General features: G+C 37.8%; 2 protein-coding genes across 12 annotated transcripts in view; one reads left to right on the forward strand and one right to left on the reverse strand.

The window, feature by feature from the left end:
• On the reverse strand, positions 1-8,750 carry RAD51AP1 (RAD51 associated protein 1). The gene is made up of 9 exons (XM_030469113.1): positions 8,668-8,750; positions 7,774-7,823; positions 5,882-6,023; positions 5,092-5,201; positions 4,702-4,776; positions 3,904-4,065; positions 2,562-2,717; positions 1,525-1,671; positions 1-714 (listed from the first exon to the last, which is right to left on the reverse strand). The coding sequence occupies exons 1-9, from the start codon at positions 8,685-8,687 to the stop codon at positions 587-589; spliced, it is 990 nt and encodes a 329-aa protein (XP_030324973.1). The 5' UTR covers positions 8,688-8,750; the 3' UTR covers positions 1-586.
• Positions 8,685-24,651, forward strand: part of C1H12orf4 (chromosome 1 C12orf4 homolog) — a 23,389-nt gene continuing 7,422 nt past the window's right edge. Inside the window, exons 1-12 of one of the 11 annotated variants that reach the window (XM_030469107.1) lie at positions 8,685-8,967; positions 9,152-9,235; positions 10,162-10,356; positions 10,623-10,768; positions 12,003-12,184; positions 13,833-13,932; positions 14,027-14,148; positions 16,362-16,468; positions 17,179-17,376; positions 21,492-21,599; positions 22,732-22,800; positions 24,346-24,548. In XM_030469107.1, coding sequence (XP_030324967.1) covers positions 10,179-10,356; positions 10,623-10,768; positions 12,003-12,184; positions 13,833-13,932; positions 14,027-14,148; positions 16,362-16,468; positions 17,179-17,376; positions 21,492-21,599; positions 22,732-22,800; positions 24,346-24,548 — 1,413 coding nt within the window. In that variant the 5' untranslated portion in view covers positions 8,685-8,967; positions 9,152-9,235; positions 10,162-10,178. The other 10 variants (XM_030469102.1, XM_030469104.1, XM_030469106.1 and 7 more) reach the window with 10 other exon arrangements.

The raw sequence follows: 24,651 nt of genomic DNA on the forward strand, positions 1-24,651 counted from the left end.
GTTAATTAGACTATACAAAGCATTTTATTGTTTTTTTTTAAATACATCCTAAAAACTATTTATATTTGTTATATCTGTAATACATAAAAATTAGTTAAAATCCATATTTAAGGTAGGAAAATATTAACAGCTTTTGAAAGAGTGGTGACAAACATCCTAAGGGTGTGGAAAGTGGTAACTCCACCCCTACAAGAAGCACTTTTTACACTCTAACTTTCACTTGTGTTAAGAATCCATTTGAGATACAAATTCTATAACTGACATAGTGCTCTCTAGACCATTTTAATGCCAAGAGTTTAGACATCAGAGAATTAAAATTATCAGACACCCACACTTCTGAATATAACACATCAAAGAGCTAATGAATTAGATGTCACCTTGACTAAATAATATTATTATTATTATTCAGTAGCACTTAAGGATGTCCAGCATTTTTCAGAATAAAAACTCAGTATAGTATTAGCCATGTAGATGAAAACAGTTCTCCAAATGAACAATGCCAGGAAACTTTTTCTGTCCACCTTCCATTTTCAGGCAAAACACTTGCAAAGTCTTTTCCTTCACGTGGCACCCTGGCACCGACCACTTAACTGCTGGTAGCACTGGGATGCAATGGTTTGACTCTTGCTAGTCTGGAGAGGCCAAGTCGAAGACACTGAGTAGGTGACTTAACTGAAGCATATTTCATAGAGTTATTACTGCTTCCTGATGCAGCTGAAAATAATTTTACAACAAAAAGCAGGTGTAAGAATTTTAGAGAGAAAAGCATAGTTTTGTGACTATTGTCTTTTTGTAGTTTTCTAAAAACATTGCAAAATGTTCTGAACAACATACTACACAAGCACAGGAAAACCAGGATACTCACTGGGAATCTATTTGGAAGCAAATGCAGCAGTTACAGTGCAGTTTTAAGTAACCATGAGCAACACTGGATAAGCACATAAAAACTCTTCCCAGTGTACAGTGCATTTTCAGGTGCTCCGCAGAGAATCACATAATTGAACAAAATTCCAAAAGGAAAAAGAAAGCTTGAGAGAAAGGAGTCCAACAGGAAGAAACATATACATTAAAGAAGAGTAAATGTGAAAGAAGAACAAAGAAAGAGAAAGGAGTCAGCAGCAGTATGTTCAAACTCTATAAGAAAACAAACCCTCCAAGTATTTGTTTTACTAAAGCAATTAAGACATTCCCAACATTTTTCTAATATTATTTGTTTAGGATGGGTAATAATCTAGCACATACCAGAGATCAAGAATACTCTTATTAAGAGAGAAACAGCCACAAGACAATCTCTTAATTAAGATTTGATCCACACCTAGAAAAATAGTTTACTAATCCCCCTACATAAAGGAGCTAAAGGCTAATTCTGTAAGGGGAGAAGAGACGTGGAGGTAGCTTTTTTTTTTTATTTTTAAATCCAAGATCAAAAGAATACCATCCGTAATAAGAGGGTGGTAATTTTTCTGAAATTCTCTTTGTTTGTTTGTTTGCTTTTAGGACAGATTGTTAAAATCTTAAAGGTACCTGGTGGTATCCATTTAGGCTTCTTGTCTGTTACAGGACTCGACGTATGTAAAGGCCTCCCAACTGGTTCTGAAGAACTGGACATCACTTTTGGTATTGGTTCAGATTTTTGCTCTGTTATCCGTGAAGGAGAAGCTACAGGTGATGCTTAATTGGAAAACAACAGCAACCTTAGAAAGATACTCTTGAGCAGAGAAATCATCATGCTGCATAAAATGATAGATCATGGTACAGCACAAGCTCCCTGCACTGAGTGAAGCAAGGAGTATGTTTCTAGACTGTCACATCTTTAACAGCATACATTTCCAGTCAGTCCTGATACACTCTGGAATTCCAGTCCTGATTTGAAAATAAGCAATGTAAAAATTTCTTTCTGAAGACCTGCCAGAGATGAAATTTTTAAGAGGGAAGATGCTTCTATCAGCTACTAAAAGCTACCATTCCTTCTCATAAATAAAACTAATTTAAAATTATACTATGTATTATGAACTCAGGCCTGAAATTAAAATTCAATACCAAGTCAGACACAAGATTGACACCATAAGAATTTTCTGAAGCTATTTAAAGCAAGTTGTGTTAGCAACACAGTGAACAATTAACTCTGAAGGGCATGCATATCTAACATTTTTTGCCAAGTAATTAGTAGACTTAGCATTATTTAGCTATCCTTGAATTTAAAATTAGTAAATGCAAGTGCATAAGGAGGCTCTGAGTTTTTATTAAAAAAAAACAACACCTCAGATTACTCACTGTTATCTAACCTTTTATTAAGAGCTAGAAATACTTACATAAAATGAAATTAACTCTTGCTATTAATTTTTGTCTGCTTTTATAGTAAGGAATGTTAGTTTATTATAAAGAATCTTCTCTTTCAGGTTTTTTTTTCTACTCTCCTCCCTTTACTCTGCAACTCTGCATATAATAATTTTCATCATACCCCTGCACAGTTTGTCAGCCAAATTTATCTGTTCCTTCAGTGAAAATAGAAGTAACTTTTATTATAAAAATCCAATTTCAAATTCATAGTACAGACTTACCTGTAGTATTAATCTTGGGTTTGGGAGTCTTCTTTTCTCTTTCAGATGGCATCTTTTGTTTGGTTTTCTTGTTCTTTACTTTGGCTTTCTTCTTTTTCATAGCAAAGTCTTCATCATCACCTTCACTGTAATTTGAATCTTCTTCTGACTCCTCACCTACAGCAGGGAAAAAGGATGTAATTTCTTTACAGGAAATATAATTTACTATTACTTCAGAGCCTTCTAATCTCATTCCAGACAAAAAGAGACAGAATAGCTTCAGTATACTGCAAAACTTGCACATATTTATATGTTGATCTGAGAAAGAAATAGCCTCCATAAAACACTCTGTATGGAACACCCTGGTATAAATGGAATACAGTACTTATTTTAACAGCAGAATTACCAGTATTTCATTTGTGCAAGATAAAAAAAGTCAAGATTATTTGGCAGGGCTTCTGATTTTCACATATTCTTAGCCATGGCTATTTAAAGTGGAAAACACTGCACTGAAGCTCAGCTGTTAGAAAGATTTTGTGAATATATTATTAAAAAACCCCATTGGTAAATCTGAAAAATAGGTCTCTATCAACAGGAGTATCTGGATTATACCCCATATTTTATTTCACTGATAATTCTAGAAGTATTTTTCAATAAAACTTGCAGTAGGGAATAAGAATAGATATATACACATTAGCAACTAGGCTATAGCAGACATGGTGATATATATATATATATTTTATTTCTTTTGGGGGGAGATGTTGACAGTTGGACATGGTGATCTTAAGAGGTCTTTCAAACCATGACAATTCTGTGATTCTCTGAAAGGGAGATGGCTCTCATATTCTGCAGGAATTCAATACTGCAGGGCATGAAGCTGGGTTGAGCTCCAGCTGGATGCTGCATGGTTCTCTTAAGAGTTGAGAACTGGAGGAACTAAAGAAGGCAGGCTACCTATTTTTTTAAATAAGCTTAATCAAAACCAATACTGAAAGCACTAACACTTGACACTTCTTTAGAGTAACAGTTTTCATGCAGCCCCCAGAAAACAGCAAGAAAAATTATCAGAGGCTCTTTAAAAAGACAAAACTTTACTGCAGCAAGAAGGTAGAAGTTCTGATGTACTGCAGCAAATGCAGGGAAACAGCACCATTTTTTCCAGTTTGAAGAATGTGTATGAACAAACTGCAATGTTTAGATTTAGTGTCCAAGTGCACTTGAGATGCCACGATTAAAAGATAAAGCTTCTCTAAGGCACAGCAGAACAGTAGAAACAGTGTGCATTTCACTGAAAATATATATTAAATAAGGCATCACACTCAAAGCACATCTACAGAGAGGATTTTTATGGAGAAGGACCTACTATGTACAGCCTCTGTCTCAGAGTCAGTAGTCTCAGAGTCATGCTCTCCATCATCACTGTCAACAGTCAGTAACTTCTTTGGATGTGATGGAGCTTTAGATTCTGCTGTTCTTTGCCTACAGTCACCCTTGGGTACATCACCATCCATAACGTGGTTGAGACCTAGGAAAGAGAAGGTCGCCTCATTAACTGAAATTCACAGTAAATCTATTATCTGATACAAAAAAGAAACAGATTATTTGAGTCCCCAGAATTAATTTTTGTGATTCTGAAGTACACTATACAGAAGGGTATCAGCAGCGCTTATTTTCATGTGAATCTCATTTTAGTCTTTTAATTGTCCAAACTGTACTTTCTGGTTATGAAATTATCAATATTTATACATAATCAAGCTAAAGAAAGACAGAAGACCAGAATAAAACTGGCAAAATGAGATTTCCAATGGCACAACAACCATTTTGGTCGTATTTATTTGACACTTAGGACCCATTAAGGAGTAGAGGGTGTGTAGCTTCTTGAAGAAGTAAATAAACTCAGCATCTAAAAACATCGCATCTGTCTCTTTTTCCAATTAACTTTTACTGATCTGTAACAATCTCATTCAGCAATCCACTTGTTTTCCCATTTTAAGTCTGGGACCAAATTTTTGATGAAAAAAATGAATGCATCCTTCATCCTTCAGTCTTTATTTTCTATGTAAGTTAATAAGAGAAGCCAATGGAAACAAGCAAGATCTAAGCTACCTCAGTGTATCTTGAGATATTTCTGAAAAAAAACAAGAGTATGACAAAAACTTACCTAGAACTTCACTGTCTACACTGCAGTTTGAAAAAAGGGGTCTCCCATGTACATCTTCTGATTCATTAGTCTTACCTGTTTTAGGATGCAGAAAACAAACAATAATATAAAGTATTAGTATACAAAACCCACATTAAAAGAAATCAAGATATTGAGAAACTAAAGTAGATAACATTCTCACTGTTTGGAAGATCTTATAGAAGAGTTATTTTTCTCACAAAAACCCCCACGAACATAGGAAGACTGGCACTACCTAGGAATACCCATTTCCTTATCACAACATCTTGAAAAAATCCACAATTTTTAATCTATTTCACTGCAAAATAAATTAAGCCATGTTCCAACTCACTACATATAAAAAAAGACTGTTGCATTGAACTGTAAAATAACCTTTCTCTTCTGAACTTTGCACCTCAAGGATATTTGCAGGTTTTTCTTTGACAGATAAGGCTAAGGCAACTTCCAGATCTCTTTGATAAAGTTTGTCATCCAAGGATAGCCTGGAAAAAAAACAAAACACAAACATGCTATAAAACAGTTACATGAGTGTTACAAATCTATTTCTGACTCACTGAACTTTTTAAAAATCCAGTATTTTTAAAGGGATTAATATTTCAATACATACTTAAGTCATATCACATTATGAATATTTCTGCCTGAAAAGATTTAGAGAAAGCACACACTAATATTTAAACCAGAGTATACTTAAAAGTGTAAAGATTGCAAAACAAATATATGAACTAATAAATGGCACTATCACAGAAAAGGTGATTACATGTGTTTGAAATGCCACGTTACAATATTCATACACAATGTTTCCATCAAAAAAATGAATTTTGTTTCCTCAATGACATTGATTTTGTAGTTTCTATAAAGCTTTAAAGTTCTTTTTAAGGAGTGAAACCTGCTTTTTTTATCTCTCAGTTTTAAGAGTCCTCAAGTAAATTAAAATTGTTATTTGGCACTGTAGAGTACCAAGATAAGATAAGACACACAAACATGTTTAAACACCCATGCAGGCCACAGGCTGGAGTTTTGTACCAAGATGGATGTAGCTCATTACCAAACTCTGTCAAGTTTTCCTGACTATGTGTAAGCACTATGTGCAAATACAATTTACCAAATACTATTACTGAAACCCAATCTTATAAAGAATGGACCACATTTCAAAAATTCTTACCTTTTACTAGGTGTCTGCTTTTGTGATGGAGTCAATTCTTTATGTGGCTTTTTTTGCTTGTCTTTTTTATCCTTCTTTGGGTCCTTCAGCTGTGTTCTGGATTTTTTGCTTGAAGGTGCAGCTATCAATGCAAAGTCTTCATCTGTTTGGGAAACAGCAACACCATTTAGTGCAGTTTCCTCTGTTCTTCCAAGATGGCCAAAATAAGTCAACTTCATTTCATCACACACTGAATATACCACTAAGATAACCTTTTTTGAAATGAACTTTAAAGAACACAGTTATAGTTTTCTTATATTATTTTAAAATTTAACAAGACCTCTTTTGCATACACTTTTATGAAAGAAGGAATTAACTCAATTTTATAACCAAGATGGCAACAAAGCTTCAATGTTTCATGTGTTACCAGATATTCAATAACTAGAATTTCACCTTTTGATACAGTGAACAGCAATCAATGATAACAGTATTCACCAACTTTAAAGAGTTTTTGAGTTCTTGGCATTTTAGGAATTGTTCCCCTTCTTAAAAAATGTTGGCTGCTCCCCTTTTTCCTACTACTTTTATGTTGCCTTTTACCAAATCCAATGCATTTCTCTAATTTTCAGATAAAATTAGAAGGAATGAAAACTGCCTTTCTTCCAACAGAAGACACTGCACATCACAAGTGTAAAATAAGGAAAAAAAAAATCTTCATTATTCTCCAAATGATGGAGAACCTTAGATAAGATCCTTAATATTTCCTTAAGATTACAAGTTCTCCCCTACAAGCTAGAAAAGTCACAGACCACATCTGAACTAGATATTTGCATAAATCCATATGATTCACGAGATCTTCAATGTTATTTACTTTTGGCCTCCCTTTTCCATCAATTCAAACTGTTCCCTGAATTCTGCAAACAGTACAGGGGAAAAACCCAAGCAAAGCAAACATGAAAGCAACCAAATTCTGTAGGAAAAATGTTTAACATTCATTGAGGCTCAGAAATAAAGGAAGACTGTAATGAAAATAAGTAAGTCTGCAATCTACTTTTTCTCTTGAGGAGGTGACTGGAGCCAATACAGCTTCTCTATGGGAAACTCATGCCTGAGAAATTTGGTAGCCTTTTAGGATGGGGTCACAGTAACAGTAGAGAAGGGAAGAGCAACTGATGTCATCTACCTGGACTTGCACACCACATTTCATAGAATCATAGAATTGGCTGGGTTGGAAAGGACCCCTGAGATCATCAAGTCCAACCCTGCATTTAACTGCATTTAACAGTGCACAACATCCTTGTTTCTAAACTGGAGACACTGGGACATGATGGATGGACCAGTCAGTGGAAAAGGAGTTGGCTGGATGGTTGAACTCAAGGAGCTGCAGTCAATGGCTTGATGTCCAAGTGGCATTCCTCATAGGTCAGTACTGAGACCAGTGCAGTTTATCATCTTTCTTTCTGTGCACCCACACCAAGCTTTGGTGGACTTTTGGAGTGCAGAGGGAACTTGACAGGCCTGAGAGGTCAGTCCTTGCCAGGCTCATGAAGTTCAGCTAGGCTGAGTGCATGGTCCTGCGCCTGGGTGAGGGAAATCTCCCAAGCACAAATAGAGGATGGGCAGAGAATGGATATCCTGTGATTCTGATCATCAGAAGGACACAGAGCAACCAATTACAACTGAAAACTGAGGCAGGGAAATAAGATTTTCCTGCAACAAGACACAGGGTATTCTGTTGTTAAATTTAGACTTGCAACCATCACATTCTTCTTGAATTAGGAAATTTTACAGTGTGGCAACTCCAGTGAAAACAGTGAGACTTTTCAATGAATTAATTCCTTAAAACCACTCTGATTTGGGGTGGTTCCATTAGCATCTGTCATTTCTGTTATGTACAAGAACACACCGCTTACCATCATCTTCCAAATCCCCAAACTGTGAATAATCAACAATTTTCTTGTTCCTGTGGCAAAAAAACATACACTATTAGTCCTATTAGAGTGAGAATCTTAGCTTGCTAACGCTTTACTTTTAGGTGCCATGTTATACAAGACAAAAAGCAACAAATATTGAAATGTGTCCAAACGTCAACTCAGTGCCACTCTATACACTGTTGTTATTAAGAACAGCTCTTAGATTTTTAAAAATCTTTAAAAAGAGCTTTTTGCTCTTCTCGTTGTAGGAACACTGCGTATACACCGTCTCAGAACTGCTACCGTGCCAATGAGATTATAGAACCCCAGAATGGTAGGGGTTGTGAAGAGACCCCTGGAGACCCTGTAATCCCACCCCCCTGCTAGAGATGGATACCCTACAACAGATTACACAGGAACACGTCCAGGCGGGCTCTGCATGTCCCTAGGGATAGAGACTGCACCCTCTCCCGCATCACTTTAGGGACTTGGAATGTGTTCTGCGTTCATCTCCTCGTCTGCTTCCTACGCGGCACCGCCGCCGGTGTCACCCAAACCAGCGGGGACACTGCCAGCACCCCTAAGCTCGCCCCTCACTCAGGGATCCCCTCGAGGCGTGCCACGGGCTCCGCGCACGACACAGTCGCTCCCGCTGCCTGCCCCGGGGAGAATTCCCGCTCTTCCCTCGGCCAGGAAGGGAAACGCCGCTGCTCCGTCCTCAAGCCCCGCGTCACCACACACAGTGGGTACGGAGCAGCTCTGCCAGGAGCCGCCCGCTCCGTCCCTCGGCGGCCAACGGCTTTCCAGGCAACGTCACGCACCGCCGCACCGCGCGAGCTCCTGACGCCTCGCGCCCGCCCCTCCCTCCCGCGCGCCATCCCCGCACGCCCGCACCTCCTCAGCGCCCGCGCCATCCCCGCCTCTTCCTCCCAGCGGCGCGCGGGCCCCGCACACCACGGGCCGGCGGCGGCGCCGCTGCTTCTCCCGCCTCTTCCTCCCTCCCCCCGCCCTCCTCCTCCCGCATCGAGCCCCAAGCGCGGCACATTCGCCACAACGCGGGTGAGTGGCGAATCTGCTGCTCCCCAGAGGTCCTCAAGGCGAGGCAGCAATTACCGCTGCCACCTCCCCCCTCCTCTCCTTCCTCCTCTTCCTCCTCCTTCTCCTCGTCCGAGCCCACGTCCTCCCGGCACCCAGGTGAGCGAAGAGGGAGGAGGACGCGGGGGAAGCGGCGCCGCGCAGCTGCGGGGCTGTGGTTACCTCAGGGCTCTGGAGCCTTCCTGGGCGGGTGATGGGGAACGGGATCCTGCGGGACCTTCCCTCCCGCCGCTCCCTTGGCTTCTGGGTTGGGTTTTTGTTTTTTTATTTCTTTTTTGATTATCGGGAGCGAATGCTGCTGCTTCTCTGGGCCTGGGCCGTGCTGTCCTGACCTGTGGCGGAGCTGAGGGCATCAGCGCCGGCCTTGGTAGGGAGGGGGTTTGTCCCTCTCTGCTGGGGCAGGGGCAGGGCGGCTGCTCCCTGCGCTGGCCTCAGGGCCAAGGTGGAGTTCTGAGATGTGCAGCTCATCTCGTTTCATTCTTTTCCAACCTATAGGTTTGTTCACAAAAAAAAAAAACCCCACCAAAGTCCAGCCAGCCAAACAATAAAAAAAATCCCTCACCAAACCTATAAACTGGTCCCATGAAGTTGCTGTGGAAAATACACTTGTTTTCTTCCGTTTTCTGCTCATCTTCTCCTGGGACGCTGTTGTGTTTTAGCGCTGGGAGAGTTAAGCTGGAGTAATGTGTCCAGCTTTGCAGGTAGTGCTCAAAAAATGAATGTAAACGAGCAGAGGGGAAAAGTTAATAAATTCCATCTTGCATTTTTATCCTTTGTACAGTTCTCTTGCTTTTCTTCTGGCTTATTTTCAATGGTATAATTTAAAAATAATGATCTATTACAAAGCAGATTGCAAAATGAAAAAAAAAAATCTCTAAGAATTATTGCCACCTTCCACTTCCTTCCCCAAGCCTGCCACATGCAGAAAGAAGGAAATAAAATCCTAATGTGCTGTGAGGGATTTCTGATTTTGAGACATTCATAGCAGCAGGTAGAGTGTCAGCTAAAGTTCACTGTTTATGAGGATTCCTTCTGCCTTTTAAGTCAAGAGGCTTATGCCATAATTTGTAAGAGTAATTACCCAAGTTCATATACAGATACACTCAGTTACAGTTTGAGAGCATTCATTATTTTGGAAACTGATATTTATGCTTCAGATTTTTTTGTTTGCTTGGTTTTGTTTTGTTTTTGTTTTTTCCAGAAGCTGTTAATTATTGATAGAGTCATGGTTTTAGTTAGCATTTTCTACTTAAAATTTTACAAGTATGTTTGTTATTTTCATTGTAAGTACAGGAACTCAACTTCAGAAGATGAAGCCTCAGAAAGGAAAGACCTGCACTAGGGAGAGAGACTTTGTGTACACATTCCGTGCTGGAAATCAACATTTAGTGCTTACTGTGCCTCTTAGTTTCCCTGTGCAAGAGAATGTTAATCATTTGCATGGACGTCTAATGCTGCTGCACAATCTGCCATGCTTTATAGAAGATGGTAAGATCTAGTTTCTTAAAGTAATGTCATATGTGCATGTCCATAATTGTCTTACGATCAGCTTTAAGAAACCAAAAGGAAGGTGTTTATTAGAACAGTCTTTAAAAAATGGTTTTTAAAACAGCAAAACATTAAGAAAATTACTGTCAGTAATAGGAAGTAAGGTGTCCAAATCAAAGGTTTTAAGAAAAAATATTTATGTTTAAGTGGTTATTGATACTTCTGACATGGTTTGTTGGTGGCCCCTTCTCTTCTTTTTATAATAGACCTGAAGCAATCTCTTAATAAGTTCATAGAAGAGGAAACTATAAAAGATTATGACAGAGAAGCTGAAATGGCTTTGGAAGCAGTGAAATCAGGAAAAGTTGACATAAACCAGCTGGCAGATACTTGGGCTAAAGCTTATAAAGAGGTAAGATTAAGGCTGAAAAGTTAAGATTCAGGGCTTGTTTTGTGAGTGTGTGTGTGCCTGTAGGGACAGAATCACAACTGCAAAGATTAAAAAATACGTTGAAATTTGCTAATCACTTATTTACATTTTTTTCTTTGTATTTTTTTGGAAGAAATCATTAAACCTTCATCCTACAAGTTCCCAGGCAGGTGTTTTTCTGAATTTGATAGAATCAGAAGATAAAAAATTGAGAGGTAAATAGCTAGTGATACTTACAAAAATTGACCTGAAGTTTATAGTGCATTAAAATCAAAGCAAGCGATTAAAGTAAAGTGGTACTCCTATCCTAAATCTTCAAAATAGCAATAAAGACTTCAAAGAGTAAGTACATCATTAGAAGAGACTTCTCAGCTCATTTTCTGAGTTCATGGGACTATTTTACATCATTTACTGTGATGTGGGATCCAGTAACACTTCCAATTTTTCATGGTATCTTCAAAATAGAGGAATGTAAAAGAACTGAAGGAGTCCTAGCAAAGAGGGGACAAAACAGTGACAAAAACTTCAGCATTTGAGGCAGAGTTCATAGGAATTGAATTTAATTCTCCCAGAATATGGAAGAATGTTTTTAAAAATTGCAAAAGATAGATGTGCTATAAAGAGCATTGGAAGCCAATAATCTGCCCTAATGAGCTTCAGTAAATTTAGCTTATCCTGTAAGAAGGAAAAATCTGTGTTGGTTGAGTTGTAACATGTTTAAACATTGGAAATGTTCAGAGCCTTCTCTTGCAAAACTGATGTCTTTGGGGCTTTTTTTTTTTTTTCAATAAAAATGACTTCTTAAATCAGTGTTTTTGATCAGATTCTAGTGACATCAGAACTTAGTCATCCTTTCTAGCAAAACATTTTTATTTGCACAGCTGTTGTTTTGGGCTGTATCTAAAATTCATCATTTGCAAATATTATTGTAGATACTCTTGTTTTTCCCAAGTTGTTGATGGCTGAAAACTGGTAATTTCTCACTGTAGGCAAAACCTTAATGTTTCTGCTGTTACTATGATAGAAGAGAATGTGGGAAGGGAGAAAATATTAAAGCTAAAGTAGAATACAGGAAGCTCAAATTAGGAAAGAAAGGTCATGTACGTTGAAACCTGTGAAACAGTGCGCATGCCTAGTTGGTTTTTCCTCACCATTGTGAGGGATCCTTAAATGTCCTAAAAGGCACCTGTGCTTTAAAATCTCTTATAATTTTTAGACAATGTTAGAATATGCAAAGCCTGAGGAAACCAGCTGGGATGAAGATTTTGCTGATGTTTATCATGACCTGATACATTCTCCAGCTTCTGAAATGCTGTTAAACCTGGAACACAATTACTTTGTTAGTATCTCGGAATTAATAAGTGAAAGAGACGTGGAATTAAAAAAACTACGTGAAAGGTATTCTGTCTTTTTTTTTTTTTCCTATTTTATTGAACGTGGATGCATGTCACTGGATGTATGTAGCTCATAAGACAATGTGTGTTGACTTTTATTTGTGTATGTAAGCCCTATTTTAGTTTTAAGTTTACTTCTTTGAAGTCATATAATTCTTAGCCTAAATTGTTAGGGTCAGCTTTCTTGTGTTCCTCTCAGTCAGTAAAAATAATAAAACATAAGGCCCTCAAAGTCCCTGAAAACAATAAAAGATAAGGCCATCAAGTTAATACAAGTTTTGATTTCCATTGTTCTGTCCTCAGTCTAAGTGGTATAGCAACCTAAAGTGCTTGGGGTATCTAGAGAAATAAAGTATATGTATGCACCATGTTTTGCCTTTGCTATAATGCAATATAAGTAAAAAATTGGAAGTTCTACAAGTTGAGAAGATGAGCAATAGATTTGAACCAACTTTACATTTGATATTGATGAATTTGAAATTAAGGAAAGTCCGTATGGGATCCTGAATTTCCTTTTAAGCTTAAGTAGCTGCTGGTGGCCTCTTTGTCCACAAGAGGGCACACATACAATGTGGAGGTGTATATTACTTTTTGTGACTAAATGGGTCAAGGAAAAAGAATGCACACAAATACAGATATAGTATAGATATTAAATACTAGGGAAGCTTGTGAGGTGTCAGAATATTCTAAGTAGTTCTTAATATTCTTGTGGTTGTTTAAGCTTGCTTTATACATTTCATACCTGTTTATGTAAAGTTCCTTCTGGACAGAATCTGATTTATCTCCAAATTTGAGGATAAATGTTGCAAACAATATTGTAGCAAAACGTTTTTTCTGTTTGTTGGCTTTTCTCGAGTATGCATCTAGAAGAAAAAGCACTTAATCCTAAGAGCAGCAATGTAGAGCTCTAGTGTGATATCTACTCCAGAGGAATTTATCCTGTCTGGTTCTTGTAATCAAGAAACTCCACATATTGGTGGCAGCTAGGGCTATCCCAGATTAGCACAGGTGGTATTCTGCTTGCACAGGAGCTGACTTGGAATCACTGACCCTCAGCTCAAGTTTGTTTTGTGGATATTCATTGCTAAATCTGTGCTAGAGTAAATTAATATCTGAAAGGGCTGAATCTGAATGAGTAAGTCAAGCCAGGGGTTAAGATGAGTAAGGAGGAATGAGGTATTGGATGAAGTGATGGTAGTGCAGGACAGCCCTTCAGCTCCACATCCCCTTGTTCCAGTTTCAACTGGAAGTTCACCTGACTCTTAGTGTGCTTAGCCTGTTTCCTGGTGTTACCTGTCTGCATCATCTGTGGTCGGGGCAGGATGAAAGCAAGAGATGGGAATAGCTCCTTTTCAAATAACTCTTCTAATGATAAGGATATTAGAGTATCTGGAGCTACTTCCATACCTTGTTTTCAACATCTGTGAGGGTGGGCTTTAAACGTATGAATTCCTATTCTGAAATCAGTAGATGGACAAAGTACTGCGTGAGTGTCTTTCAGCCATGTGTTCAGCTGTATCTCTACTTGTGATGAGCACCACCTGAATTATACAACTGATCATTATATCAGTACCTGTATGAACAACTGGTGTTCTTCTGACAGTTTTTTGAAAGTGTTGCTTGTTGTAAATCTACATTTGATTCTCTTTCAGACAAGGAGCAGAAATGGATAAGGTGATGCAGGAACTAGGGAAATCACTAACAGACCAAGATGTAAATTCATTAGCAGCTCAGCATTTTGAATCCCAGCAGGTAAATGTAGTTCAGTGAACTAGAATATGTTGCACAAATAATTGTCTCAGAAAGAAAACCCAAAACACTCAAGTTACCATGGTTGTCTTGTTAGGTTTTGGAGAACAAATGGACCAATGAATTAAAACAGTCTACTGCTATCCAGAAGCAGGAATATCAGGAATGGGTGATAAAGCTTCATCAGGACCTGAAGAATCCCAACAACAGTTCAATCAGGTATTAATACCTCTGTTAATCTTCCATCTCTAATAGCTCAAAGGACTTTATTTCAGATTAGCCATTTAAATAGGATAGCAAATCGAACATAAGCAAACCATCATAATTAAATATATATTTTTTAGGAGTTTCTTCATTGTGTAGTGTTACCAGACCATGGCACTGAGTGCCACATCCAGTCTCTTTTTAAATATTTCCAGGGATGGAGAATCCACCACCTCCCTGGGCAGCCCATTCCAATGTCTGATCACCCTCTCTGTAAAGAAATTCTTTCTAATATCCAACCTAAAAAAACAAGTTGGACGCTGACCTAAGGGTATCACAGACCTGTTATTGCTCAATCTCGGGTGGCTGAACTAAATCACAAGGTTTAAATTAAGATTTTAAAATTAATTTAATTTAGAAGCTTTTTCGGCTTATGTTAACATCACTGGACACCTAAAAAAGGGAATTTTTTTATTGTGAAGACTTGCGGTGATAGTTGAATGAGAAGCTTTCTGATTGAGAAATGGCAGGGAAATCTGAATTTTTAACTTGAGAAGATCCTTATTCTTTGTCACTAGTAACCATCAACTTTGGTAGTAATGAGAAAATAGAAAGTATAAAACCTATTGCTTTCTCATGCCTTGTGTCAGTAGAAGTGTTCAGTGTATTTAGGTGGATGCAGTAACAAATTTATGAGAAACACAAGATCATTGAGCTAAGTAGATGCCAGTGGTAAGAGGCACGGATCACAATGCATTAAGTACTTGAAGAGTTCAGTGTTTCTTTTAGGATAAGAAAACCAAGTGTATGGAACATGAGAGAAGAGAGAGAGAGAGGAAGTGAATGTTACTCAAAGATGATTCTATATGTTTAGATTTCTCACTATTTTCCTTGGGATTTTGATGTCTGTGAATTCATGTTCTGGAAATCTTTTGCAGTTCCCAGGTTAGTTGCAGCATGTCCTAGGGCTTCATAGCTCACGGGAAAGCTTATGTCTTTCTAACCTAGTGGCCAGGTAAAACTGCTGTAGTTGACAGTCTGCTCAAGCTCTCTAAGCCCAGTCCTAAAATATTTTCCCATGTAATTTTCATTTTAGCTTGGTTAATTATTTCCATGAGGCTTTAAAGATTGTGACATTACAAATGAATCTCCTTGAGTTATGGCCTTGTACTGCTGTAAAGTAAGACTAAGGTGAAGGTGCTTAGAGCTGAAAGCTGGAAGAAACAGACCGCTAGAGGTCTGGAGAATATACCTCTGAGGGAGGGTGAGGAAGTTCTGGCTTCATAATCTTGGATGGCTGTAACAGATGTGAAGCGATAGTGTTTTAATCATTGCACCTGCATGCAGTAGCAGAAAGTGTGATCCCTTTGCTTGTTTTGTCCTTAAAACTACAGGTTCCTAATAGGTTTGAAAATAGTGCATAGGAAGTCAATACTGGGGCAACTTAAGCTTAAAGAGAGGGAAAAAAAAACGTTGCACACAGAGACAGGAAAGGTACACACGCATTTGTGTATGTGTCTTTATGCCTCTAGTTGCTTATATGTGTGTGTATGTATTTCTTAACAGATTTGCCTAATCACTGGGCATTTGCAATTAGTGGAATTGTCTGTGAGTTTATAAAACTATCCTATATAAAACACCTTTGAAGATTAGGCACGTTGAAAACAAATAAATTTTGAGTTAATGCAGAAGTGAGTGGGAGAGATGTTCATGCTCTTTCATGTAGCAGAACATGTTTTCACCTACAGTGACAGTCGAGTTTAGGAAAGAAATTAAAATTGATCTCTGAAGTTTTTTATGCTGGTTTAAACACTGTAGAACATTTGATTTGCCTTTTTTTTTTAACCTCCTCTTTTGTCTAGTAAACTCATAAGATCTTGGGTATTCTGAATAGACTGAGAAGAAATCAGTTGGGTTTTGGTTTTTTTTTTTTTTCTTTTTATTCCTATGTTCTTGTGTTATGACTAGATATTGTGATTTATCTTTGTTTCTCAATCTTTAAAAATGAGCTAGGTAATGTAAAATAATAGCAGAGTCTACTCTTCCTGCTGGAATGCACCTAGAGCATGTTTATAGCAAAACCTCAGGTGAACGTGGTGCACTCAAATAGCCTTAGTCTTTTGGTTTCCATGAACTTGTAAAGAAAACCTCAGGTAGCTTTCACAAAACATTTCTGGTCTTGAGCAGAAATTAGGATAACCTTTTCAGTGTGTTTCTCATTATTTTAGTGATGAAATTAAGGTTCAGCCCAGCCAACTAAGAGAATCTGTAGAAGGAAATGGAAGAATTTATGAGGAGCAAAGGCTGTTAGAAGAAAGTTTCACCATTCACTTGGGTAAGCAGATTAAACTGACACCAAAACCAAACATAATAACAGATGCTAATAAATGATGTATCCAAGCAGGGTATTATTTATAGTATTTAACTGTCAATGTATAAAATATGTGCAATTTGTAACTGTTTTGTATTTGTTCTTCTCAGATGTAAGAGAAGTACAGTGTGGTATGAACTGTATCAAACAGTATCTAGCTACCTGAAAAATGGAAACCATACTGGAAGCAAGTTTTTATGTGCTCTAGCAAGCCCACTAGTGTAGAAATGCATGCTAACATTTAGCAGTTAAAAACTATATTTTTAACTTTTCTTATCTTTGGTAATATTTGCCATGAAAAAGTAATAGGAAAATAGGTGCTTAAAACTTCTAGTTTTTATTTATGCAATAGAGACTTCTTATATGCTCTGTTTTGACTGCATTGGTCCTTCATCCAAAGCCTTACAATTGGGTGTGATGGGCATAATTTCATGTATAGATAAGCCTTGCTTTGTGACAGTATGCAAAAATATTGTGACTTTACTCTTATTTTGTAAGTTGCTGGTATCTATGTAAAAGTTGATACATGATTAAGAACTTCCTTTGAGGATTATTTATTATATTTCCTTTATAGATCTTTTTCACAAAACATAGGGGAGCACTCTTGCTTTTTACCAATAATCCTGACTTTCCTCTTTTACTGTAGGTATTAAAACAATTTATATTTTGTACAGGAGCTCAGTTGAAGACCATGCATAACTTAAGATTGTTGAGAGCTGATATGCTGGATTTCTGTAAACATAAGCGCAACCATCGAAGTGGAGTAAAACTTCACAGGCTTCAAACTGCAATGTCCCTATATTCAACTTCTCTCTGTGGCATGGTGTTGTTGGTAGATAACCGTATCAGTTCATACAGTGGCATCAAAAGAGGTGAGTTCTCTAGTGGGGTGTATGGTCAGTGAGAACAAATACCACCCAGAAACTTGCTGTCTTCTTTCAGAAAAAATACTCCTGTAAAATTGAGATTTACTGGAGTCCCTAATGGTTTGGACATGGTATTGGAAAAGGGTAACCAATGTGAGAAAATGTGGGTAAGGATGAGGGACAGAGTTATGTTCTGAGTTATGTCCTGTTATCTCTCTCTCCTTGTTTTGTAGGTTTTGTGTTTGAGTAAGGAGCATACTAATGTGAACACCTCACTGGTGATTTCCCTGCTTTAAGCTGACTTCTTATCAGCAGGGGATTCTAACTCTCCAGTGTCACCTTATCATACTGAGACCTCTTTACAGGATGAAAATGTGATTTTAATAAATAAATATATAAAACTACCATGTAATTGAGATACCTGGAGCACTTTTCTGCTTCTGGAAAACTTGATAAGTAGCCATTTTAAGTGCATGTCTGTTTAACTGGACACTGATGAAGGTGATTTGTATCGGAACACTGAATTACTGAATTTCCCACCTTCCTCTTGAAGTTTAAAATCAAAATATTTACATTTAAAATTTCTTTTTGAGTAGAACTGCTGTTACTTCTCATTATTCTAGTGTGCCCTAAAAAAAAAAAAAAAACTTTGGTGGTTGATATTTTCTGAAAAGAGTGTGGAGTCAGGCTTGTAGCAAGAAGGAAAGAGAAGTATACCAGTAAAAGTTGCAGTGGTATTTGTGCTGTTTATGGTTTTCAAGTTGCTTAATTCTGAGAGTATTTCATATTTGTACTAATTCTCAGGTACTTTATTTTTACTGCTTAAATACCTAAACTAGTATCAACTAGAGGAGAACTGTAGTTCTCTGGGTTTTCCTTTTTTCTCTTTTTAAAAATGGGGGTAGTGTTTCCCCTTTTCCAGTCAGTGGGGACTTCACCAGGTTGCCACAACTTTTCAGATATGGTGGAAAGAGGCTTTGCAGCTTCATCCACCCGTTCGCTCAGAAGCTGCAGAGGGATCTTGTCAGGTCCCATGGATTTGTGCACTTTCCATTTCTTTAGGTGGTCTCAAACCTGCTCTTCTACAGATCTTCCTTCTCCCAGCCCCTGCCTTTGCCCTCTGTACCTTGAGTGTTGTGTCTAGATCCCTCACCAGTGGAGACTGAGGCAATAATGTCATTGAACACCTCAAGCTTCTCCATATCCCATGTGACCAGGTCTCCTGTTTCCTTCCTGGAGAGGGCCCACATTTTTCCCAGTCTTCCTTTTATCACTTAATGCAACTGTCAAAACTTTTCTCAATGTCCCTGGCCAGATTTAATTCTCTCTGGGCTGTATCTTTCCTAAAGTGATTCCTGGCTGCTCAGACAACTTTCTCCCAGGCCACCTGTCCTTGCTTCCACCCTCAGACTTCCTTTTTACATCCAAAGGAGCTCCTTGGTCATCCTTGTAGGTCTCCTGGTCTCCTTCCTCTTTGTTGAAATGCATTATTCCCTGGGCTTGGAGGAAGCAATCCTTGAATACTGACAAGCTTCCTTGGGCTGCTCTCCCCTCCAGGGCTTTGTCCCGTGGTATCCTACCACACAGATCCCTCAAGATGTCAAAGTCTGCTCTCCTGGAGTCCAGGATATTGAGCTTTCCATGTATGTACCCTCTCCATTGCCCTAAGCATCCTGAATGCCTCCATTTTGTGGTCCCAGCAACCAAGGCTGCATTTAAGCTTCATGATGTCCACCAGCCTGTTCTCATTGGTGAGAACAGTGTTCAGCATAACACCTTTTCTTGTTGGTTCCTCTGCCACTTGGTAGAGGCTTTGTAGAAATAGCCTCGAGTTATGCCTGGGGAAGTTGGGTTGGATATTAGGAAAAATTTCTTTACTGCAAGGGCTGTCAGGCACTAGAATAGACTGCCAAGGGCAGCGGTCAAGTCACCATTCCTGGAGTTATTTAGAAGATACATAGATGTGGTGCTTAGGCACATGGTTTAGTGGGGGACTTGGCAGTGTACTAGGTTAACAGTTGGACTTGATGTTCTTTTAAAGGTCTTTTCCAATCAAAACAATTCTGTGATCTATGACTTTGGCAAACTGAGCTGTGAGCATGTTCCTTAGCTGTCTGCACCACCATTCTGTTTGAAAATACTCTGGGAGTGAATGTGTCTCATCTTTTCTCCTCTGACCTTGTCAGATACAAAGTTTTAAACTGTGGATGAACATCTGGTTGTACTGAGGCCCCAAACCACTCTAGGTGGCAACTGAGGTTTTAGCACATTTCTTTAAATCCACTCTGTGGTGAGAGTGGTAGCTTCTGGCAGAAGAGCAGTAATAAACACCTTTAAGAGGAGATTTTGCTCTTAAACTGTTAAAGATGTTTGTTAAAAGAGCACTTGGCCAGAGGCAGTTCTTTCTTAAAGGCTCTCCAATAAATAAATATGCTAGGGAGTTGGAAGATTAATAAAATTGCAATAATAGAAGACCTTTAAATAATGCTTAAATAAAGACTTAGTGCTCTGTGCAGTCTCAATTTCTGGGTTGCAAAAGTGCAGGCACAATTTCCTGCTTCAGTTTTAGAACTAGGAAAAAATACAAACCTTTGTTTGTTGCCTTTGGTTGACCTTGTTTGTTTAGCTCCATCCTGATGAAGCTTAAGAATGTTCTTCATTTAGTGTATTTTTTTTAGTTTTCCCACACAATTTTGATGTTGCATTTTGGTAAATATGTTATCCAAAAAATGGTTCAGTTTGTCTCAAAATTCAGGATGTATGCAAGGTATCTGAAAACCATCATTACAATGTTTTGTATATTTCTTGCAGCAACTAACAAAATAAACCTTTGAAATCAGATTTGGATACATCTCTAGGAACAGTCTTGATCAGAAAGCTGAACTTTAGGGTGAACTTTCAGCATGCTCATTTCATTCAGACTATTTTTCTAAGCTAGATGAATAGTTTTGTTATATACTTTATGCACTGGTTAGCTCTGTTACATTAAGACTTAGTAAGGTTACTGTGACTCAAGTTTTGAGTAGGTCTATCACATTCAGTCAAATGATTAACTAAAATTTTTGGGTTTAATTCACATACAAGAGATTTTTCATCTGCTGGTTTCAAATAACATGTCTTGTGACCTTATTTTATTTTGTTACACCTGGAAGACAGTCTGTCAAACTATGAGCTTTTTCCTCCCTTGGTTTTGGGTATTCAATAAAGCCTTTTGAAAATAGATTTTATGATGAAGTATTCATGTAAAATGCTGTAACATGTTAAGATTTTTCTCTGTCACAACCTGCTCACAAGAATACATAGTGCCCTCCAGATAGGCAGAGTACATTAAGAACTTTAGGAGGATTAGAGCAGGTATCTCAAAATGGGAAGCAAGTCGTAATCACTAAGTGTAGTCCAGCTCCTTGCTAATACCTTGGTTTGGCTCCCAATGTCCAGAGCTGGCTGGACATTAAGCTGAGGAGCTCAGAATACCAGTCACAAAGGCAGTATGTTATGAATCTAATTGTTTGTATAGTATTTCCAGTGCTTGCTTGTCAGGAAAAGGAGCTTTCAGCTCTTTCAACTGATGGCAGTTTTTTTTTTAGCTTTCAGATCTGTGTTTTGAGAACTAAAAGGAAAGAATTGCAGCCTTCCAGATACACTGTTGATGAATTTCATTAATAGCTCTCATTTTTCAAAACAAACCAGAATGCTGTTGAAAATATCTATTACGTATGTTTTAATAAAGTATCACAGATTAGAGGAGAGTTAGTAACAAGACATAATTTTAAAAGTACAATTACATTTAATGCACATTAAATGCTGGTATTGCTGGTACCGGTATTGCTGGTACCAGTATTGCTGGTTTTTTGTTGTTTTTTTCTGGGTGGTTTTATTTAAAGAGCAACAGCACTCAAAGCTGTTTTTTTTTTTTTTTTTCCCCCAGCAATTAATTTCTTTCAAAAATATTTTATGTCTGCCATAATTTTGTAGAATTTAAAGAGGATTACAGCAGGGCTTTGTCTGGTTTTGAGGCAGGTTGCCTTTGTAACTGGCCTTCCTTGAACAGTAGAGCAGAATTATGTAATGTTACTAAGTACAGTCTTATGACATGTATTTTGTTATTTCTTTTTCATTAGATTTTGCAACTGTGTGCCAGGAATGCACGGATTTCCATTTTCCTGGAATTCAGGAACAGCTTGAAATTGTCCAGAAGGTTGTACTGAAAGCCAGAGCACAGCGTAGCAGTAAGTTGAAAAGACATCATGGTCAGTGACAACCAAAATTACTTTCCTTGAAACAGAATAATGGTCAGCTGAATGTTTATGGTTCCAGGCAAGTTAATTCCACTTTGCTTCAGTTACCTGATCTATAAATTGGAATGTTCTAGTTTATCACTAAACTGTGAGAAGTCTGCATGAAATTCTCTCTTCACAGGCAGAACCTTCATGTGATGTTTTTGCTGCTCTAGCAGTCACTTCTTGCCCCCCCCCCCAAAAAAATTAAAAATAGAGGTCTTTCAGTTCTGATCACACTGTGGCAGCATGGGAAGTGTGTGGGGCCATTGTGCATTCCTCTGCAGTTTAAATTCTCTGTAGCAACACAGACTTCATCAGACTTGACTTTTTTATTTGTTTAATGTAAATCTTTAAAAATCGTGGAAAAGGAGCTTTGACTTTTTCCTTTCTGTGGAAGTGAACACTAAAAACTGAATAATAAATAGACTGAATGTGTATACTTCTTAGTACTGGCCAAATCCTTGTGAATGGCTTACTTTGCAGATATATTTACAAATGTCTGTGAAATTTTCTGACCAGATGATGTTAACACAGTGCATGTGCATCATGAAACCTTCTTTTACTTGCAGAGAGCCACTTATGTGGCTTAAATACATCAGTAATGTGAGTAGATTCATGAAAGCACATAGAGAAACAAGTTTTCATAGAAACTTGTCTATTGCTGTAGTCTTGAGGAAAGTGCTGAAAGCTGGTTTTATGCTGCTGATTTATGTACATCTCAAAAATTCTCTTGTAATACTAGGAACAAATCTGTTTTGAATGTTACTTTATTTAAAAATAACAAAGTACTTTGTAGTTGTGGGGCTTCATTATTAAGTTCATTATTAACTTTTAGAATATTGTGTTGTCTTTTGTCTAAATGAAGAGGTATTGTAGGAAGATTAAATAAGAAAGCTAAGGATTTTGGGATAGAATTCAGTTCAGTGTCTACTGAAGACAGTAAAAACACATGTTCTGTCCATCTCCCTGTCTTTTGGGGACTTTACAATAACTGGTGAAAATTCAAGCCAGATTTGTCTCAGTCAATCAAACATTTATGCCAAGGTGTAATCTAATATTTTTGCTATGTATTTCTATACAGAAAACAAAAGTAGTGGAAATGAAGATAAACTAAAGAATATTGAACGAAACCAGTCAAATATTTTACCAGGTGAGTTTTGTTGTATTTCTCCTGTATTCCTTGAAGTAAATTTGCTTCAAATCTTGAAGCAAATGCACAAATGCACACACAAATGCACATTTTTAGCTCTGAAGTCAGAACATGAATTGTAAAGTAAACCCGAGTTGACCTCAATCAGAGAAGGATGTTCTTGTGGCTAAGGCAGAGAAATGGGTGTCAGAACATCTGGTTTCTATTCCCAGCTTTGCCACTGCATCATGTGATTTGGGCCAAATCACTTAGCTTCTCTATGCCTAAAATTTCTTTCTAGAATTTGAGGGTGAAAAAGGATCTCTGAGCATCTTGGGAAATGCTGAATTTTAAATCCTTGCAACTATTTTTTTTTTTTAGTAAATAATTTTGAAATGTGTTTTTTAACTTTTAGAATGTTCAAATCCATTCCTCTCAAATAGGAAGTATCTTCTCTATATGTTGTGAATTTTTAGTAAGGAAGCTTCTGTGAAATTTAAAGATAAATACACAGTTGGGGGCTTTATATCCTATGGTTGAATAAGACTTTAAAACTTCTTTCATGATAAGTCTTAGATCTTGTTATTATAAATGGATTATAAATCCACTCGGGTCCTTAGCAGTTCAATTCAGGTGAATCTTGCTGGGTTTGGCTTGTGTGTTATTACTCTCAGATAGTCATTGCTGGGGATTACTACCTCCAGAAAAGAGTACATACCTGTTCTTCAGCTGTCCCAGTACAAAGGTGGTATCTTAAATGACCACTGAAAGTAGATCTGAAGAAAGATGTTGATGTGTTGATGGAAACAGCAGGGGTATTGCAGGCCTGCTCTTCTGTTACCCTAGTACAGATTATTGATCTCCAGCAGAAGTGTAAGATGGGGCAATCTGCATTTCACTGTCTGTTGCTCTTTCTCTGCCTTTGATAAATTAATACCACGTCTAAAAATACCTGCAACGAGATATAATATTAACTTTTTAAAAACAACTCTGTAACTGATCTTCCCATTACAATGAAGTATTGTAAATTCTAATGATCACTAATAACCCTTTGTTTGCCAGTACGTATCTCAGTTGTTATGTAACCCACTATCTCTTTCCACAGACTTCTTGCATCCTTTATTTTAACCCATCCATTTTTGGTGTTTCCGCCTCCCACATCTGTCTGCAGTTCAGGGCTTACATTATATATTTTGAGTATTGCACCTCCTCTGGGTTTGTTTTTCTGTTTCGTGCTTTATATAGATCACATCCGCCTGCACTGGCACTCATGTCTTATTGCACCAGGTGTCTGTGATGCCAGTGAAACCCATCAAATCAGGGAAGTGAGTGTAGGATGAATGTAACCCAATGATATTCCAAAAGATTTTAGGTCTGTTGGTTTCTAACCTGTTTTCTTTTTTTTTTTTAAATGTCCTTATGCTTGTATTCTGATCTGTGTTGTATGTTAGTATGTGCCTTTTGTCTCAACTGACCATGACCCCATCCTTACATTGCTTAAGAACTGTATTTCAGTACCAACCACAACTGTGATATCTTGCCCTCTTGGTTTATATTATTTTTTAGGAGAATTCTACATCACACGGCATTCAAATCTCTCTGAAATTCATGTTGCCTTTCACCTTTGTGTGGATGATAATGTAAGATCTGGTAACATAACAGCTCGGGATCCTGCAATCATGGGGCTCAGAAACATTCTCAAAGTTTGCTGCACACATGACATTACTACCATTAGCATTCCTCTCCTGCTGGTGCACGATATGTCAGAAGTAAGTAAATACAAATGCTTGGTTTGGTTTTGTCTTCTAGGATGCAACAAGAGTGATTTTTTTGCAATGGCTATGTTTCATGACAAGAGGTAATGGGTTCAAG

This window comes from Calypte anna, chromosome 1 (genome assembly GCF_003957555.1).
Source record: "Calypte anna isolate BGI_N300 chromosome 1, bCalAnn1_v1.p, whole genome shotgun sequence".
Taxonomy (NCBI): Eukaryota; Metazoa; Chordata; class Aves; order Apodiformes; family Trochilidae; genus Calypte; species Calypte anna.

Coding starts and splice junctions, on each gene's coding strand:
- RAD51AP1 (XM_030469113.1), bottom strand. CDS start 8,687: ATGGCGCGGGCGCTGAGGAG. Junction 4,066..4,701: donor TGTAGACAGTGAAGTTCTAG/GTAAGTTTTTGT, acceptor TCTCTTTCCTAG/GTCTCAACCACGTTATGGAT. Junction 1,672..2,561: donor ACCCAAGATTAATACTACAG/GTAAGTCTGTAC, acceptor TTTCCAATTAAG/CATCACCTGTAGCTTCTCCT.